Genomic DNA, 20,831 nt, shown 5'->3' with positions numbered 1-20,831 from the left:
GCTTGCCTCTTTGCATTTGATGGATTCAGAATATATACTTCTTGATTCGGCTCTTTTAACGGGAGTACTTTCATGTTCTGAATCATCTTTCTTTACATTGCTCCTACCAATTGGCAATGCTTCTTTCACTTGAGCCAATTCTGTTTCTTTTTGTTTCTGGCGGCGAGCGGCGAAATTGGCTTTAATCTTTTTCTCAATTTCAGCCCACTTCGGATACGATTGTCCCCCAATGCTTTTAGATTCTTTCGGCAATGGCACATGGGTGTTGCCGAAACTTTGCAATTGTGTAGGGGCTGTATAATATGATGTAGTATTAGGTGAAGGCATATACATTGTTGTAAAACCATATTTTTGCTCGCCAATTTTATCAATTGGCAAAGATTCATCTTCTTGCAAAACTCTAGCTTTTATTACGGCATAATCAGGAAATAGCCCCTTTTCATGTTGTTCAAGGCAAAGAGCACTAATCCTTTTATTTTGGGCCAAACTCTTCAATGCAGCCACTACTACCTCATCTTCTACAATATTGGGCACAACCTCTCCTGTAAAATTTACATTTAATCGGCTATGACCAGAAAGGTGTGAAGCTGAATTATGAACATCTACAGTTGTGTATGGTGCTGAAAAATTACTAAGATGGGGTGTAGCATATGACGGTTGAGAGTAATTGGCCGAATAGCTAGTAGTAGCATGGCCGATTCTCCCATCCATCGGCATGCTTGAACTAGTATATTGCAAATTAGTTGCCGATGAATAAAAAGGTGAAACACTTTGTCGCATGATATTGGAAGTTCCTACAAGAGGTGTTTCAACTTGATTGCCCAAACTCATCATGTTATTCATCGGCATATAAATTTTTGGGGTTGCCGATGCATGGGAGTTGGGATACATATGTTGCATGTTGCTAAAATTATATGAAGTAGAATCATGGAGATTTTGTTGCATCGGCCCTTGCACATAATTAGATATATGATTGATAAAGCTAGGGCTAGCCGATACATTATTCTCATTAGATGATCTAGCAACAACATATGCATTATTTGCATCTACATATGTGAATTGGGTATTCATATTACCTTTGTAGATTGCAAACCCTAGATGACGATCTCTTCGTAGCAAGAACGGGCTGGAGACCGTTCAAAGCTTCGTCCCCGGCGGAGTCGCCAAAAAGTGTGTTCGCACACGAACACGTCACCGTGTACCTCCAATGCCGAGGGTGATGCACCGCAGCTCACGTCGAAGGAGACCCGCCGGAAGCGCGGTACGCAAGACAATCCGGTGGGCGCTTTTGAAGACCCGAAACCCCGCACGCCCGGGAGGGACCCCGTCTGGACGCGCGGCGGCTATGGGCTGCCCTAGGTCGACCTGATCGCCCCTAGGGCCTCGAGGTTCGCCGCCCTGCAACAAGAAGAACAGACGAAGAACGAGGAAGAAGAAGAACTAGGGTTAAGGAGAAAAGATAAAAGATAAAAAGTGATAGATGATTTGATCGATTGTGTGTTGTTCAATCGACCGTCACCTCTCATCTATTTATGAGGCGGCTGGACTTTCCGTACAAGAAAAGGACTAAAAATTCCGTCCAAAACATCAAAAACCCTAACCTAACTCGGACACGAATCTTTGGTAATTTCCGGATCAATCTCGGTTTCACCGATTGGTTTGCTTCGGTCCCACCGAGTGAACGTGGCCCACTCTCTGTAATTTTCTGTAATTTCCGGATCAATCTCGGTCTTACCGATTAGTTTGCTTCGGTCCTACCGAGTCAACATTGCCAACTCTCTGGTAAATTTTCGGACCAACTCGGTCTCACCGATCAAATCAACTCGGTCGGTCCGAAATGACTCTGCAGCTTCTGTTTCTGACCTTGTTTTGCCTTCACAAGTTGCATACGACCTCGGATTAAGATGATTTTTATATCAAAATCCACCGTTTCGACGAGAGCACAACTTTCATGTTCATCATTTTTCCATATAAGGACATCTTAATTGGGTTTCAAGCCATTCTTTAATCTGGTGTCAACATGAGCATCTCTGAAGTTGTCATAACTTTTGCATCCGAACTCCGTCTTAGACCATCTTCATATTCATCTTGATCTTCTCGGAGAGAGCCATCTCATAGTGACTTTCAATAGTAAGTTTGAATTACTCTTGACATAGCTTCAAGCCACTCTTTATAAACGTGCCACTTTTGAGTGTCAACATCCGGTTTTTTTGACATTTTGGTTTCCCCGGTCTTTCTTAGCTTTTTGATTAAAAAAATTCGAATTTTTTTTCACGAAAAAACGTGTTTTCTTTTTTTCCTTTCGTGAAAGTCACGGTTTTTCTTCCGCGAGAGGTACGGTTGTGCTTTAGCGAGAGTCACGACCGTGCCTCTCGGAAACGAAAAAAAACCGTGTTTTCTGTTTTTTTCTTTCGCGAGAGTCACGGTTTTGCTTTCGCGAGAGTCACGGCCGTGCCTCTCGGAAAGGGAAAAACAAAACGTGTTTTCTATTTTTTTTCGTTCGTGAGAGTCACGGTTTTTCTTCCGCGAGAGGCACGGTTGTGCTTACGAGAAAGTCACGGCCGTGCCTCTCGGAAAGGAAAAAAAATACGCGTTTTCTGTTTTCTTTTTATTTTGCGAGAGTCACGGTTTTGCTTTCACGAGAGACACGGTTGTGCTTTTGCGAGAGTCACGGTCGTGCCTCTCGGAAACGAAAAAAAACGCGTTTTCTGTTTTTTTCCCTTACAAGAGTCACGGTTTTGCTTACACGAGAGGCACGGTTGTGATTTTGCGAGAGGCACGGGCGTGCCTCTTTCGTAAAGGGAAAAAAACCATGCTCCTGGTTCGGTTTTTTCGCCCGGTTTTTTTCGTTCGGTTTTTTTTGGTGAAAAAAAAGTTCGTCAAAACCTATCAACATGGTATTTAATTTTGAAGATCTCGACGCGAGGAATCCAATGGTGAAAACGGTTCGAGATTTAGACGCACGGTTTAAGAGATAAAACGTTTTGAATAAACGGATCTACAAAAAAAAGAGAAAACTCCCGAGTTGCGACAAATGACGCGCTGCATGTGCGCCATTTGTCGCGATCTGGGGAAGTGAAGTGTTCTTTGCAACGAGTACTCCTTAATTAATGATTTGGTTAATTAGTTGCTGTCGGAATTGGGCATGTCTCCGAGGCTATACACTTTTTTTTTAGAAACGGCTATACACCTCCGTTGGCGCGAGATGGAAGCCAGCGTCCCTCACATTAAAAGATTATTAAGAGGATAGGTAAACACATACTAGTAGATCATAGAAGGGGCTATGGCCCCTGTCAGTCCCTCCTGTCTCCGCCACTAGTTTTCTGCTCAGGTTAGTTCGTTTGTCTCCTCTGTTTCTTCATTCGATTTTTTATTTCTTTTGTTCATATTTTTGAAAGAATTCTAAGTACATATATTTCAAAACTTAAATTTAATTTTTAAAAATAAATACCATTAATTTGGAAAATGTTAGTGCAACGAAAATAATTTGTTACTGAATGTTGATAACATTTAAAAAATGTTTGGACACTTCAAAATTGTTCATGCATTTCAAAAAATATACATATAAAAATGCTTATATGATGTCAAAAAAGTGTTTGGGAAAATTGTTTTGTACCATTCAGAAAAATGTACATTACATTTATAAAATGTTCACATGTGACATATTTATAAATGTTGATACAATGTACAACAATGTGCGCATAGTATAAAAAACATTTCATACCATTCAAAAGAATGTACCTGACATCTTAAAGAAATATGTGCGTGTTTCCAGAAATTGTTGTGACATATAAAAAAATCATACTCCCTCCATTCCAAAATATAGTGTGCCCGCGCTTCCCGAGTTCCAACTTTGATCATAAATTTAACCAACGAGACCAACTGCGGCGGGAGAAAAAAATATATAATTGAAAACTTCTTTCGAATATGAATTCACTGATATAATTTTTGCTCCCGCCGCAATCGGTCTTGGTAGTTAAATTTACGGTCAAAGTTAAAGCACGTGGATAGAGGAAGCACTACATTGTGAAATTGAGGGAGTACATACTAAAGAATTGTTCATTTAGTTTTAAAAAATCTTTCCTGCCATTAAAAATGTTCAATTTATTTGAAAAAAGGTTTAACATGTATTGGAAAAATATTCAAATATATATTTGGAAAATATATATCATGTATTTAAAAAATGTTCGACATGTATCAAAAAGATGCTCCACATGTACACTAGAAATGTACAACGTGCATTGAAAAAAATAGACATGTGTTAAAAAAGAAAAACCCAAAGAAAACTAGTGAAAACACAGAAACGCTGACAAAACAAAAAAACTGGGGAAGAAAAACAAAAAACAGAAAGAAAGGATGGAAATAAAAAACCGAAGAAAACCAATGAAAACCCGATACAAACAACGCATGGAAACAAACAAAAGCATAAAACACTCAGATGAGCTATAGTGTGGGGCCCACCTCGTCACTGATCGCCAGTGGCGAGACTTACTTACGTCTTGCAATGAGTGAGAAATAGCTCATGTGCACGTCTTCGGCTGCACTTCTTTTTTATAAGACGGACATCGAGTTTCCTCATTCATGGAGACACCTCAGCCGCCAATGAACCAATCTCCTCTCCCCCTCCACCTTCACCCATTGCTCTGGCGTCGTGTGGCAGAGGGGAGGGAGCCTCTTCTCTCGTTCTTTGTGTCATTTTTGGATCAAGGTGGCGACGTTCCGACGGTGATTGCAGTGTTGTTTTGAATAAAAGTCCCCCAACTCTAATCATGTCTCGATGACGCTTGGTGCGGCGCTGTTGTGGATCCTCGGAGTTTTGTCGCCACTGTTCTTCATGTATAACGGGTTGGTTATCTGTGTCATCTGTCAACATAGGCCTGGTCTGGCGATACTAGCGCGGCTGCTTCGTCTAGACCGGTGTGCCCCCCCTCCCGGCTGATATTGTTGGCAAGTTTGCCAATCTCCGTCGTGCGTGCGCGGTCTACGATTGTTTATCTACGGGCGGGTCTTTGCAGATGTTTCAGTGTTTGTATTTCTTGATGTTGTCCATTATTGACATGAGCTACAGTGATGCAACGACGACGAGCTCAGCTGGGGCTTTGGCAAAAATTTGAAGGCATGTAGTGGTAGTCACAGTCTCCCCTTTGTTTTGGATAGTTTTCGTGATTGTGTGTGGCCGACGTATGTAGGCCGTGTTTCTTCTCCCCTGAATTCAAACACGCGAATGCAATCAAAGCTGCCAAACCATGCGTCCATGGGGCGTCTGAGTAGTGGACGTACTGCTGCACAAGTACACTCTGAACTGAAAGTGCCATCCACTAAGTTGAGTTCTCCAGCTGCCGGCCGGGTGCCGTGCATGTGATGTGCTTAACAGGAACGTGCGTACCAAACAAGGGAAAATCGGCTAGCTATGCCGGCACGGTGGCTGCAAGACTTGGGGCCGCGACGAGCTCGGCGCTGATCGGCAGGGTGTCAACTGGTGTCTGTCCCTTTCCAACAAGCTACAGTTTGGTGAAACACTTGCACCTAGCATAACTGCATGGAAGTCGTTGGAGTGCACATGCTGCAGTACTTCTCTCCTCTTTCACCTTGTTAATTTGTCCACGCCTAGACGTAGCATCTGATGATTATCCCCTGTCTCAGCGCGCACATCGGGCGTCGCGGTCACCACGGCATATGCCATGCCGGCGGCGTCACCTGTGTTCTCCCGCCAAGCGTGCGTGCTTCTTGCGCCAAGGGGATTGTTAGGCCAAGTACGCACGTCGTTTCACACCACCTTTGCTGGTTTTGCTTTGCATGCATGTACACTACTCCTGGCATACTCTGAGCAATGCAACCCCCAACTATACAAACTCCATGTCGACGAGACGACAGTATGTCATTGGTAGGTACGATGGCATAACCATGCATGACGCTCATCATGCATGCAGGGGCCTATCTAGCTAGCTAGCTAGCTCGGTCCATTCCACGGGCGCCATTGATCGGCTTCCCTGGTGCGGCGCGCGAGTCTTTTGGGCTGAACCATATGCATGACTGACTCGCTAGCTAGACACTAGGCGGTCGAACGCGCCCGCGCCATCCATGGCTTTTTGCCTCCACTAGCGACGCAAGCGCGCACGCATGCTCAACGAAGGCGTTTCCATGCATGTCGACGGAGTCTTGCTTGCGCGGCCGCCGCGTCGGTGATGACCCAAGAGTGAAGACTTCGCCAGAAAATATCAACAAAATATCATGCATGGGCTCAACGAAGTTAGGCCCAATTATGCATGCTTGGGCCAGCGGTAATTAGCACCTGACGGCCCAACGCTAAATTAACCACCAGAGGTTAGGGTGAGAATGACTGTCGATAAAAAAAAAAGACTGTCGAAAAGGAGGAGCTCACGTAGTCAGATGACGATGCACATCCAAACGTTAGGAATTGGACTGAAATCAACTGTAACAGAGATGGCCGAGCACTGCACTGCAAAACCTGAAGCAAAATTGAACGAATGAAAAGGTGCGACAGTGAGCGCCCTGCAGGATTCGCTCGCCTGTTTGCTGCTGCTGGAAGCAGAGACAGCATCAAGCACAAGGCGCTAGCTAGCTAGCAGATGCCTCTGCCTAATCCGATCGCATCGCCGACGTCTCTACCCTAGGTCACTATTGCAGTTTCCTCTAGGCGCTAGCTAGATCAATCGATCAGTAGCACTAGTGCTATTCGACTATACCCATTTTGCTTCCCAACAGCGCAGCAGCTACGTACGAAGGCAGAGATCATGGGGTGGCTAGCATCTCCACTACCTGGAGTATTACTTGCTGGCGCAGCTTAAATTTGCTCTGTCAGGAATCCGGGATCAGCGACGGTAACCACCACCACCTCTTGTCTCCGTCAGAGGAGTCGTTGAGCTCGAAGAAAATCGGGCATAACTAATCGTGCAGGAGATTTTAACTGCGCGTATGAGGAAAATGGTTAGTGCTCCACTCGTTGGTTAATTTTGTCAGCCCTTGGAAATTGTTGCTGCGCCCCCCTGTCGGACTTGACCACAACAATCGAACAGTGATTCAGTGATCGGCAGCAGGATGTGACCCCTTTGGTCAGAGAATCTCCATGTCCCCTCATCGGAAAATGTTCCTCTCCAACCCACTGACAGACTGACTCAAAACTACGACTAGATTTAGGCGGTTCCGATAAGTCACGTCTGTTTGGTTGTCACCTGACTTATAAGTCACCTGAGCACACGTTTCCATCTTGTTTTTTATGTAAAGGTAATGGGACTCACGTAAAAGGAGGTGACTTATAAGTTTTAAATTGAGGTGGAGCAACTTATGAGTTTGGTCTATTTGGTAAAATAAATCACTTTTTTCACTTTTTGACTTATAAGTTGGTGACTTATTTGGAACCAAACAGACCCTTATCATGTGTTTTAATGATGCTCGTTGCTCTGAATGGTCGCCTGAAAAATGTCCAGAGTGCATGTAAACCTCCTTTGGTGTAAGAATTATTTCAACGCATAGTCGTACACTCTTAGTAGTAGCAGTTAGTATTACCACTACAAAAAACCGCTACCCCACTGATCACTTAGCTACGACTAAGATTTGTCAAGTGTTTTACTACTTCTCTGCTGCGAATGAATGGCCGTCTGGAAAATTTTCAGAGTGCAAACCACCATAAGGGCATTTCTAACCGATTCCTAAAAAATAGGGGAGTATCTGTCCTAGTAAAGCTTAGTGGTGTATTTATACCTCACTAAATTTTGGTCGGTTCTAGCCGATCCTCTAAACTTAGCGGAGTAAAATGTAAATTTGCATAAATTCAATCAAATTTCAACCGAAACTTGCGTGCATTTCAACATAAGTTGAGCATAGATAGTCTTGACAGCCCAAATTAAACATAAGTTCAACATAAAATTAAATTTAAATTAAACTACACTAAAAAATTAAAATAAACTACACCCAAATTTGGCTGAAGTGGAGGTCGAGTCAGTCCTTCCTGGTGAGGCCACCCTCAGTGATAGCCAGGTCTGGGTCAGTGTCGTCATCGTCGTCACCAGGGAAGATGCTCCGCCACTCCCCGACGTCGATCTCTTCCTCCTCAGCGCCAGGCTCCTCCTCGCCTCCCTCCTCGTCGACGAAGATGACGATGACTTCGCCGCCATTGACGATGAATATCACCCGCTCCGCCTCCACGAGCTCCGGGTGCTGCCTCCGGAGGTCATCCATGTAGGCCTTGTCGGCGGCCTCCACCTCGAGGCGCTCCCTCGCGTTTTGATCCTCCCGTGCCATCCGAGCGCTCACCACCCCCGGCTCCGGCGGGACAAGGTGGACCGGCGCCATCCCGAACGGGAAGTTCAGCCTCGCATCGCGGCCGTGGTACCTCACCTACCACCGGTCATACTCCATGGTTAGGTGGAACGACCCGATCCACCGCCGTTGCCGGGTCTCCCGGTCCGTGATTTCCACCACCCACGTCCCCCACGAACACTATCAGACGCCAAGGTAGGTCCTTGTTGGCGGCTGCGGCGGAGGGAGCTCCGAAAAATCCTCGAATCGGATGAGGGTCGCGGCGGCGGGCGGATCGAGGAAGTGGCGGCGGGAGGATCGGGTGAGCGGCGGTGACTCAAGGAAGCGGCGGCGCACAACGACCCGCGGGTGTGGCGGGGTGGTTCCGCGCTCCGGATCCTCCGCCCACCGCGTCCGGCCATTGGGAGGAGGGGGCGGCGGATCGAGGCTGGGGACGCTCCGGATTTGCGGAGGGGACCTTCGGCCACCGCGTCCGACCATTGGGAGGAGGGGGCGGCGGATCGAGGCTGGGGACGCTCCGGATTTGCGGAGGGGATCTTTGGCCACCGCGTCCGTCCATTGGGAGGAGGGGGGGTCGAGGCTAGGGATGCGCCGACGGCGAGGCGAGGGGAAGAAGAGGAGGCAGAGGAGAGGAAGAGAGAGGAAGATAATTTTACTTGGTCATTGCGAGCCAGAGTAAATATACTCGTGGGAATAGGGCTAGAGTAAAAATTTACTCTACTGACCAGTATAAGTGATCGGCTGGGTGCGATTTAGAGAAAAAAACGGCCGGATAAAGGGTTGGTTAGAAATGCCCTAACAATCGAACAGTGATTCAGTGATTAGCAGCAGGATGTGACCCTTTTGGTCAGAGAATCTCGATGTCACCTCCTCGGAAAATGTTCTCCCATGGTATAATCTGTTCATCTCCAACCCACTGACGACTATGACTAGATTTGTTACCGTCACTACTACGACTATGACTAGATTTGTTCAGTGTTTTACTGCTGCTTGCTGCTGTGAATGGTCGTCTGAAAAATGTTCAGAGTGCAAACCTCCTTAGGAGTAAGATACACTCTTAGTAGTGTAGTAGTTAGTATTACCACTATAAAAAACCGCTACCCCACTGATCACTTAGCTGCGACTAGATTTGTCAAGTGTTTTACTGCTGTGGATGATCTGAAAAATGTCAGTGCAAACCTCCTTAGTGGAGTAAGAATTATTTCAACGCATAGTCTTACACTCTTAGTAGTAGTAGTAGTTAGTATTACCACTACAAAAAAACTGCCACCCCACCGATCACTTAGCCACGACTAGATTTGTCAAGTGTTTTACTGCTTCTGCTGTGAATGGTCCGAAAAATGTTCAAATCTCCTTCTCACTACGACTTGTTTCAACGCACGGTCTTACCACTACAAAAAATTGCTACCCCACTGATCACTTACTACTTACATAAGCGGCCCAATCATCCATCCATGTACGCACATAGTACTCCCTCCGTTTCTTTTTACTTCGCATATAAGATTTAGTCAAAGTCAAACTACATAAAGTTTAACCAAGTTTATATAAAAAAATATGAACATCTACAATATTAAAACTATATAGTATGAAAATACATTTTGTGGTGCATCTGATAATATTGATTTTGTATTGTCAATGTTTATATTTTTTAACATAAAGTTAATCAAATTTTACAAAGCTTGACTTTGACCAAACTTTATATGCAAACTAAAAAAAAACCGAGGGAGTAGTAGTCAAACTGCAGGGGTTCCTTCTAGAAGACGACCATCGTCACCACGTCCTTCTCTACGAGGACCTCACATTGAAACTCGCGCGCCTGCAACGACCCTCTTTTCCCCCTTTTGACGGGCAAGCGGCTCGCCTCCGCGCATAATTCCATAAAAAACCACATCCCAAACCCCGACGTCGTTTCCATTTGCTTATTTTTATGCCATACCACGTCTCGCACTAACGGCTCGGCACGCCACACAAGTCAAGAACCCCGTCCTGAAATGCCTATTGGTTCCTTTCTGAATTCAGGTGTCACACGCTATGGGTAGCCATCAACCAGTCCGGTCGTTACTACTAACGCACCGGGTTAGTGCTTGTTTGATTAATGCATATGTATGTACTATGTCATGGACTTATGGCCGTGTTATCTCTATGCGTTTGAAGATGATGAACAGTCAAGGGTCTAAAGATTTTTAAGCAGTTCCAGTCAGATTCAGAAGAATCGACTTGGACTCGCTTCATGTCACTGCCATTTTCGATGTTTTTGCCACACGACCGTAGTCTGGGACGGCAGTTTTGCAGTAAAGAGTCAGTTTTACACGAAGGGCCATTGGCCGTATTTTATTAGATGGAAAAAGAGAGAGTACAAGGTTACAGTCTAGGAGAACTAGACCTATAACTACAACAATACAGCTGGCATCCCAGCTCGACCGCACAGGAAGCATCTGACTCTACAAATCGACCAAGAAGGCCAGCTAAATCACGTCGTCAGGTCACAAATGCATCCTGCTGCCCTCCATGTGTGGATATCCTGTATTACCAGGTCCCGAACCCTGTCAGCCGAGCTAGCGACATTGTCAAAAATCCTCGCGTTTCTTTCCTTCCAAATCCTCCAATGGAGAAGGATGACAATAGTATCGAAGTTCTTCTTCATTGGTTTTGGGATCCCCTCCCTCGCCTTCAGCCACCAATCCTCTGTAGAACTGAAATTGACCTCCGGTATTATGAAATCTGCCCCTGTCCAATCCCTGAACCTCGTCCAAACCTGCCTGGTAAAGTCACAGTGCACAAAAAGATGTGAGCAAGTCTCCGGGACAGATGAGCATAGTGTGCAGGTGCCATTTGACGGCCAGTTCCTTCTCTCTAAGTTATCCGCCGTCAGACATCTTCCGTGAACTGCCAGCCACATGAAAAATTTACACCGGCAATTTTGCTGCTCGATCTGGGCCGGCAATTTTGCTGCTTGGTCTGAGAGCTTCAGAGGACACACAGTTCTGTGCAGTGCAGCTGGAGTCGCCGTCTGTGATGACCATGGATGCCGTGGAAACCACTGAAAATCCAATGGTTTTGAGTGGAGTAGGGATGTAGCTGCGATGCGAACACAACTTACCCGCACCAGCAGTGGCACATCCCAGATTTCTTTTAATGGTACTTGTGTGATGATAGTTAAACAACTGGCCGGCCGGGCCGGCTATAGTACTACACATCGATCAAGTGGCGCCGCAATCGGCATGGCCCTTTCAGACACTTGCTGGAATTAACAATCGAGATCGGTCACCCAGGTTCTAGAACAAACCACCTTCTTGACAAGAGATGATTAGTTTACTTCTGGTCTAATAATCAGAGTCCATGACCCTAATTAGTCACGTGTGTGTGTGTCCCTCCGTTTCTTGCGACAAGAGTCATCGAGATGCTTTGATCCAAAGTATAGAGACGAACATCATTTGTTTAACTGAAAGTTTGCACATATATGATCAGCATTTTCAGTCACATGTGTTTTCTTTAGTAGCATGGGAACTGGAGCTGAGCATCTGCGCTGAAAAGGAGGAACACACGGGAAGTTGCTTGCAAAGTTTAACTTCACCTTCGGAAAGCCACCACCATGATGCTGCCTAAGTAATTATTTAACAGGATGCAGAAAAGACCAAGCACCATATTCCTAATAGAATACATTCTCTATGGTTCCAAACACTAGACTACCACTACTAACTTCCATTGCCCCGGTGTGCATCCTACAAGTGTCGATGTGCCATGTTTTTCTGCCGGTTCCTTTCACTTCAGCAATGTAGGCATCATAAACAAACCGGGATCGGTCGATCGGTCGATCCCTCGTGGCTAATCAAATCAAAGGTCTTCTTTACTTTCACTCAAACAAGACACCATCGATCGAGAAGAGCAACAAGACAAGATAAGAAAAGGGAAGCATGGAGCAAAAGGAGGAAAGCGGCTTTCATTTTAGTATATGTTTATCTGTTATTCTAGTACACACGAGTGTGTGTAGATGATGAGAATGTAGCTAAACAACACTGTCGCGTGGACGTGGTTAGTGCTGATCATATCAGGCGTGCTTGTTTCTGCTTTAAGGGACATGCTCTTGAGCGTGTCCACGAACCCGGGACAAGTTGCTTTTATATCAACAATAGGTTGTTTGTTGTTGAGCTTCTGGCTTCTGCTCCCCCTCGTGTATCAGATGCTGCATGGATGTCTACTTTTTCTGAGTTCAGATCTCTGCATGTACTCACTGCTCTAAGAGCAACTCTAGCAGACCCGCATCCTTCCGGTCCGCAAAACGTGTTTGCAGTTCACGCAAAAACGTCTTTGCGGACCGGCACGGACGGCCATAGTTGCAGACCCTGCATAATGGACCTGTGAAAAAGGATATTCTCGGAATATCCATTTTTAACGGTCGGCTTTGCGGCGTCTGATCTGGCGCAGCTCCTCCCGGCCCGTAAATTCTATATTTGCAACTTAATTTGATCTAGCATAATGCATTTCTTTGCTTTTGCAACAACATTAGATACAAAAGACATCACCAAATCTTTGCTAGAATAGCAAAACCAAAAAAAACAAGAACCACAAGTATGGATTTCAAAAGATTTTCAACTTCCATAACTGCTCCCACTAGTTGGACTAATATCTTCTCCATGCATTCGTTGTTGATCTGTGGATTCTTGATTTTGCATTCCTCTTTCTTCATCTTTGGTTCGAAAGAAGTAGACATTGCTTCCCGTCTAGTTGCACATGCAGCCGCATCATTGCCTTCGATTCTACTAAGAAGTGCACCAACATCTATTAAGTTTCTTTCTATCAACAAATCAATGTATTGGCCTTCCCAAAAACAAAATGAGCATCCATCGTCCTACACAAAAGAATGAGCAAGCTCGAAGTGAGCTGCCGCAATTGAACTAAAGAATGAGCTATGAAATGAGCTACCGCAAGTGCACGTACCCGTCGTTTTCGCATTTGAAGAACACCCATCCGGGGTGCTTCGGCGTGCCCGAAGTGAGCCGCGTCACTTTCCACGTGCAGTCGTCGCATGCTATGAGCGGCATCGGCAAGCTACAAAGACGTTGCGTGAGCGCCGAGCCCGGTGGACGGCCGGACGAATCCATGCCCGCAAACCTTCGCTCGCGGCGGGCGGGCGAATCCCGTACCTGCATGCGGCGATGCACCCTAGTCTGGGCTGGGGAGAGGCTCCCCGACCACTCCATTGCTTGGGGCAGCAACCGGCTGCCGGAAAAAGCCAAATCCGGCGGCCCGCGATCAAGTGCCGCAAATCTGCAAATCCGGCGGCCCACCGCCTGCGCGTGGCGGCCTTTCGGCGTGCTCCTGCCGGCTACTTTCGCCGGAATCTTGGGCGGTGGCCGGCGGCCGCGCGAGGGGGGAGAGAAGAGGTGGTTGGTGGGGGAAAACGCGGGATGAAATGTCCCCCCACCAACCGCTTCCGCTTATATTCAGGACACCGCAGCCGCGAGGGGGAAACCCGCGTTTTCCCAGGTTGGTGTCGGAATTTTGCCGCGCCCCCTAAAATTTTTTGCAGGCCGGGGCGGGATGCGGGTCTGATTGGGCTAGGTTTTCCGCCCCGACCTGTATTTTAACGGTTATTTTACGGGTCGAGTCGGGATGTGTGGTCTGCTAAAGTTGCTCTAATACCCTCCTGTACTCTGGATACTTGTGTTGCATCCGAATGGTTGGTGTGGTCAATGCATATAAAGCGAGGCGCAAGCCTTTTTCGTCGATACTTGTCTTGCATGATAAATCTCCGTACCCAAATTAGTTCGAGTTTGGCAAAATTCAGAAATGAACTGTTACTTTTTTTTACAGCATGATCTTCTGCCATGTCTAGCTAGCGAGCCGGATAGATGCCTTCTCTATTTTATTGGTACACATGTAAAAGCGGCGAGCGGCCGCCGGAGTTTATGTGAGACAAGTTACCACGTTAATTAGGCATGCGAGCCCTCTGAAAGCCTACAAATACTGACTGGTTCGAAGTGCCAATTAATTCCCGTGCTTTAACTTTAACCGTAAATTTAACTACTAAAACCGATTGCGGTGGGAGCAAAAATTATATCAGTGAATTTGTATTCGAAAAAAGTTTTCAATTATATAATTTTTTCTCTCGCCGCAGTTGGTCTCGTTGGTTAAATTTATGATCAAAGTTGAATCTCAGAAAGCACAGGCACACTATATTTTGGAATGGAGGGAATAGTAACTTACGCGAATGGTTCCACGATCAACCACGTCGCACTGCAAGAAGGAAGAAAGAACTAAATAATGTATGATCGGCACGCGTCCTGCTACCCAGCTTTGTGCAAACAAACCCCCGCTTTCCCACTAGTTTTTTTCTTTGAAAAATAGGCATGAAGTCCCAGCTTACAATAAGAGAATGACATTCTTTTTTTTCATGGAAATAAGAGAAAAAATACAGATAAGGAGAGGGGGATGGGGGGGAAGGGAATGATAAAAAAATAGGTTTTATTTGATTGAAAACTCAACTGATTTGCGGGCCAGTTTAATGTATTTGTAAATTTAGCAAACAAATATTGACATACAAAGTAAAAAATCGTTTCAAAAGTGGCTTATTGAAATGAAGATCTACAGGAAATTTGAAAAAAGAACAAGAAAATTCCTAGAACATTAATAAAAAATCTAGAAATTCATGAATATTATATACAAATTCTAAAAATAATGAGAAATTTAAAAGTGAATAAAACAAATGGAAAAGCCTTTACTAACTTTAAGGGATGATTAAATTCTTTAAATTTTAGCAACTTCACTGAAATAATATATTTCCCTAATCCTCTATTCCTAAATAACTACAACTCACTACATATTTTTCCTAGTCATGCAATTGCCACATAAGGAAATGCATGCATGTAGTAATTCATAAGTTACCCTTTTGCACTAATCTATGCATGCAGTGCTGCCACGTCATCAATTTATGCATGCATATTAGTCATAATTTATTTTGTTAATTGTTGTTTTATTGGCAGTATATTTGTGAGATGATTGCAACATACCTACAATTCAAAAGAAAATTACCTTTTCTATTATTTTTAAGCTTATATTTGTTTTGATTAGTCTTAGTTGTGTTTTCAGCAATTATGTATGTATTTTTTCTAACAAGGTCCTCACAACACATGTGCGGCGTCATCTAGTTGTCTTTTAACTATCTTGTGCAACTCGCAAAACTATCAAGGCTGACACCCCTGTTTTCTATGTGTTTTCATCATTTTTCTTTATTTTGCTTCTTTTTCATGACGGGGTTACCACGTTATCATGAAAATACTTCGGGTGGAGTAAGAAATCGAATCAAAACTAGAACCAACCCAGATTGGATGATTTGGATGATGGTTATATCTTTAGACTACTGAGATGAAACCCCGAGGTTTAAATCGTGTGTTGTCAGCGGTGGTGGGGTGTGTGTGCGCGCGCGCATGTATACCTCTGTTTATAAAGAGAAGGAGAAATCATAATATCATTTGCAAAATTGAACTAAAATCGAGAGACCAAACTTCTACAAATCCAAGAGGCATTATATACATACTCCACGCCTCCACCTCTCATCCGTCGATAGGTCACCACTCCCTCCCCATTCACCAGTTCTGTCGGTGTGGAAGTGCACGTAGGCCTCAATATATCGGATGTAGCTGTTCTTCGATTTTGGGGTTTTGGGTAGATTTTCACTATCGATCGCATCAGTCCTTCCACTTGTGGTGTCTGCCCAAGAATAATTGTTTCTCGAGCCTTCCTATCTCGACGACGTTGTACACGACAGTGAAGATTCACAACATAGATTTCTACCGCCCGTTCTGCACGACTAGACTACACCTGGGCATCTCTGTGCTGGGCCAGGTTTCGGGCTGGGTTTTAAAAAGCCCGACCTCAAAATCCCAAGCCCGGGCCCGGCCTGCAGCCTGATAAAAAGGTTGTTTTGTCCATTAAAAAGAATGAAATACCTAATTTCGTGGTTATACTATACATAGTTTTCATAAAATATATTAAATAATAGATTTTATCGGGCTTTTCCTGGGCTTTAGGCTGGGATTGGGCGGGAAAAGTGAGGTCCGAGTCCAGCCTTGATGTCGGGCTTTGGGCGGGACTTCTTGGGCCGGGCTGTCCATGCCCAGGTTTGGACTAGACTAGGTTTTACAGGGTACATGGGCATCTAGGCGGCGACTTCCCTTCGAAGTTTGGCCCTTTGGCACATCAGTGCATGAAAAATTAACAGAGGTCAAGGCCTTGGATCCACGGCTCTTCTAGGAGTGACAACTTCTTCTCGAAGACAATGGTCCGACAGGACCATGGTCCTGATAGCTTTCCATATGTGATCAACAATGAATGGTTGGATCCTCCTTCCTTTGACGCGGCAAACAATGGCGCGCCGTCGGACCGTTTGGACGAAGGAGACGGTTGGGCCCAGGGATCAGAATTTAATTTTTTTTCCAGGGTTGCTTGTGCTGTTGGTTTGGTTAATAGATCCAACTAGTGTGTGCAATTTTGAACTTTATAAACATAAAATTTGGAATGAATAATGTCATCGGATTCCTTTGCGTGCCGATATTGCCATCGGATTCCCGTGGAAGGGGGGCACATGAATGAAGACAGCACATAGAGAGACCCCCGTGGTCAACTCGAATATGTATGCACGTAGTAGTGCAGTCTGCTCACAGCACGTATGACGAAAACGATTCAACGAATAATTTGACCTTTGCAAGCAAGCCAACAAAACTACACATGCGCCAAATCCATCACGAGAGCTGAAATGAAGCTAAACAAATGGAAGCGACCATGTACTGCACCCGTGGTACCGTATAAAGATTGTTAGTGAGAGATGTATCGCTCTGCCGCGTCAGAGGGGAGACCGGAGTCTGCTGACGGGGTTTGACAGAAACGTCCATGCATGCACACCTACCAAACTAAACTAAACACAAAAATCCAATCCCAACTGTGCCGCTGCTGCTGGAGATGTGGATCCTGACCATACACCTGCTCTGCTCTATTTATTTAGAAAAGATTTGTTTTGTTTTTTCCCTTCAATTATAGTATTTCCTGCTTAATTATTACCTCAGGCAGTTGACTGTATGGCAATATAATTGAGAGCACCATGCTGCTTGATAGTACCTAGCTAACTAGTACCTAGGGCGGCATATATGAGAGAGCTTATCTTCAGTAGTATGGTGACAAATTGGTGCGTGTATTCAGGGATTTCAGGCATATATTATTTGAGCTTAAAGCATATTTTGTGATGAAAACCACGCGCGCGCGCGCACACACAAACAGAAAAATATTTCTTCTATTCATTCTACATGGTTCTTATATCTTTTAAGTATTATAAAGCGCCTCTTTTCAAAAAAAATCATACCGCATGGTTTGGTAAATCTTGCTGGTATAGCTATTACTCCATCTGTAAAGTAAAGATCTAAACATCATTAGAGCATCTACAACTGGACTTGACAAATCCGGCCCCCTATATGTCCACGAGCGCGTCCGGGCGCATCCGTGGACAGCGCCTGTCGGCCCCTCATATATTGCGTTGCACATCCACATACCTCAAATGCCAGTCCTCAAATTCATGCAATCCATGCACGCCAATCATATGATACAAATTGTTTGAATCTAAAAGTTCAAAACAAAGCAAAACAAATCATAGTTCAACAAACCGGACATGACAAAGTGAAATCAATGTCCGAGTGTGAGACGGATGGCTCGCCGCGGCGAGTCACATACGTCCATCACCGGCATCTGTGTGGGTGGAAATCTCTCCGGAATGGTCCAGCCGGCCATCGGATCCTCCTCTGTCCCAATGTGGTCGAACGGCGTAATCCGTGTCGGTGCTCAAATGGAAGGAGCGCGGGGTTCCGGACGCGGCGGGGGAGACAACTGATTGCCGATGTCCGCACCTCCCTGCACCGCTGCTGCTGCTTCCCTCTCTCGCTGCCGGCGTCGCCGCATCGTCTGGGCGACAATCTCCGCCTTACATGACGAAGCCGAAGAAGGGACGCCGACGGACGAGGCGGACCGCGTCTCCGTCGTGACACTCGGGGACGGGCCAGACGACATCTACGACGGCAGATCGGGACCGGAGGTGAGGATGGGGAGCAGTAGTGGCAGATGTTGGTGCAATTTTGGAGGGTAGCGGGAGGAGGAGGAAGAGTTTTGTGATTTTGGTGCAATTTGCTGTGGGATCGGGCTGTCGGGTCCGACTGACGGACGCGCCCAGACGCCCCATATCCGCCCTATAATTGGACTGGATATATGGGGTGTCGGCCAGTCCCAACGTTTGAGGGCCGTTTGAAGAGTTTGTCTGGGTTGAAATTTTATGACCGATCAATAACCAAGCAGCCCGATGAGATATTTGAGGTGGCTTTGGGCGTCCGGCTGTAGATGCTTTTATTTTATTTTTACGGAGGCAGTACGACACAACTGAGCAGTGAAGTCTACACCGGACATGGGGTCAAAATCAAAGCAAAGCAGCACGAGAAAAATTAAGCTAGCTAGCTTTAACTGGCGTGTGCCCGCGGGTTAGCGTCGTTAATCTGGCGCTGTAATTCCAAAAGACGGGCTAATCACGCCTCAACTTTTGGCTTTTTCGAGTTTGGTTCATCATCAGATGCATGCTTAAACAAATCCTCCACGGTTGCGGCGTGCTCCCCGATCTGCCTTCCATCATCCATCCTCATCGTCATCCGTCGTCCAGTCTACTAACTCTTTTCAAGTCCAAGCCAAGCCAAGCCAACCAAGCTACCACGGAATACCTCTCTCCCTCCACTACCTACAGCAAAGCTAGCCACTCCTCTCCTCTATATAAGCCCGTCCATGGCGGATGGCTCTCCCGCCCTTTTCATCGTCCCATCATTTGATCACCCATATAGAGATCCGGATAGCTAGCTGCTAGCTTCGCTTGTCAGTTGTGGCGATGGCGTGTGATCAGCGGGGGATGAGAGGCGAGGAGACGGCGGCGGGGGAGGAGGAGATGCTCCGGCGCGGGCCGTGGACGGTGGAGGAGGACGTGCTCCTCGCCAACTACATCGCCGCCAACGGCGAAGGCCGGTGGAACGCGCTGGCCCGGCGCGCGGGGCTGAAGCGCACCGGCAAGAGCTGCCGCCTGCGGTGGCTCAACTACCTGCGGCCGGACCTGCGGCGCGGCGGCATGACGGCGGAGGAGCAGCTGCTCGTCCTCGAGCTGCACGCGCGGTGGGGCAACCGGTGGTCCAAGATCGCGCAGCACCTCCCCGGCCGCACCGACAACGAGATCAAGAACTACTGGCGGACGCGGGTGCAGCGCCACGCCAAGCAGCTGCGGTGCGACGTCGGCAGCCAGCGGTTCAGGGACCTCGTGCGCGGCCTCTGGATCCCCCGCCTCCTGGAGCGCATCCACGCCGCCAACAGCTCCGGCGAAGGGGACGTGATAGCGCAGGCCACGGCGGCCGCGCTGCCGGTCGCGGCCGACGGGCGGTGCTGGGCCGTCGACGACGTGTTCGACCTCGGCCCGGGCGCCGCGGCGGCCGACGTGGAGCTTTCCTGCACCACCGCCCTGTCGTCGTCGTCGTCCGTGTCCACGGACGGCTGCGGCGTGCAGCCCCTGCCCCCGCCGGCGCCCATGGTGGCTACCGCCGAGAGCGCGCACGGAAGCGTCGTCAGCAGCGCTGCCATGCACGACACGGCGCTCTGGCAGCCGCCGCAGACGCACGGCGGCCTCATGATGACCCAAGAACAACAGCACCACCAACGGGCAGAGTCGCAGCTGCTTGGAGCCGAGACGTGGTGGTCCGACCAGACCTCGCTCCACGCGGGGCTGTACGCCGACGTGGGCTTCCCGGAGCTGGAGTTCGGCGGCGAGACCATGTGGGGCGCCTGCGCCGATGACCTGTGGTGCACGGACATGCTGGGGCTGTGAAACATCAAACTACCGGTGACCTGTGGTAACTGAGGGGAAGGTTATTATCGGAGCGTTCGCTACTAATCTTGCACTTAGCGCTCCAATAATCCCTTTTCCTCCTCTCTCAAAACATGAGTATACTTCAGTAACTTCACTAGCTAGCTAGTGTGTCTTCTTCAGTATGTGTACTACGTGTAATGTTGATGGATCTTTCATTTTTCTTTTTTCCTTTTGGACTTTACTCATTCTTTGCTGGGTAAATACGGAGTGATTGGTTTGTAACCAGCCGTGTGTAACTTTTGATGGCCCGGCTGAGGCCGCAATAAAACTTGAATCAACCATGCATCCCGATCAGGCTGTGGTGTCAAGAACGCTCTTATATTATGGAACTAAAGGAGTAATTAATTAATCTGTGGGGAGAGACCTCTAATCTTCATGCATAAACATTCTTATGCATGTTACCACAAAGAATTATTCATCAAGTAGATCAAGATTATGAGTATGTGACAAAGCAACCACAACAAACTAGCTAGATTGAATTGATCACGTGTGCGTAACCGACCACAGTTTTGTATCGGAAACCATTTGCTCGATCGCATGCCCATCTCCAAACTATAAAAAGTATTCGGTGCCGATTAGGATACGAGTCACCTTCCTCTAATCTAATCTAGAGAAAGAT

At 46.7% G+C, this 20,831-nt stretch overlaps 1 protein-coding gene across 1 annotated transcript; it reads left to right on the top strand.

Annotated features, from left to right (window-relative positions):
• The first annotated feature begins 19,004 nt into the window (after positions 1 to 19,004).
• On the top strand, positions 19,005 to 20,506 carry LOC125540946 (transcription factor MYB2-like). Its single transcript, XM_048704464.1, has one exon. The coding sequence runs from the start codon at positions 19,190 to 19,192 to the stop codon at positions 20,168 to 20,170; it is 981 nt and encodes a 326-aa protein (XP_048560421.1). The 5' UTR covers positions 19,005 to 19,189; the 3' UTR covers positions 20,171 to 20,506.
• Positions 20,507 to 20,831: the final 325 nt, after the last annotated feature.

The sequence above is a fragment of the Triticum urartu genome, chromosome 2, assembly GCF_003073215.2.
Source record: "Triticum urartu cultivar G1812 chromosome 2, Tu2.1, whole genome shotgun sequence".
In the NCBI taxonomy this organism is placed as follows: Eukaryota; Viridiplantae; Streptophyta; class Magnoliopsida; order Poales; family Poaceae; genus Triticum; species Triticum urartu.
Note: the sequence above shows the minus strand (reverse complement) of the source record. Positions and strands in the feature narration are given on the sequence as shown.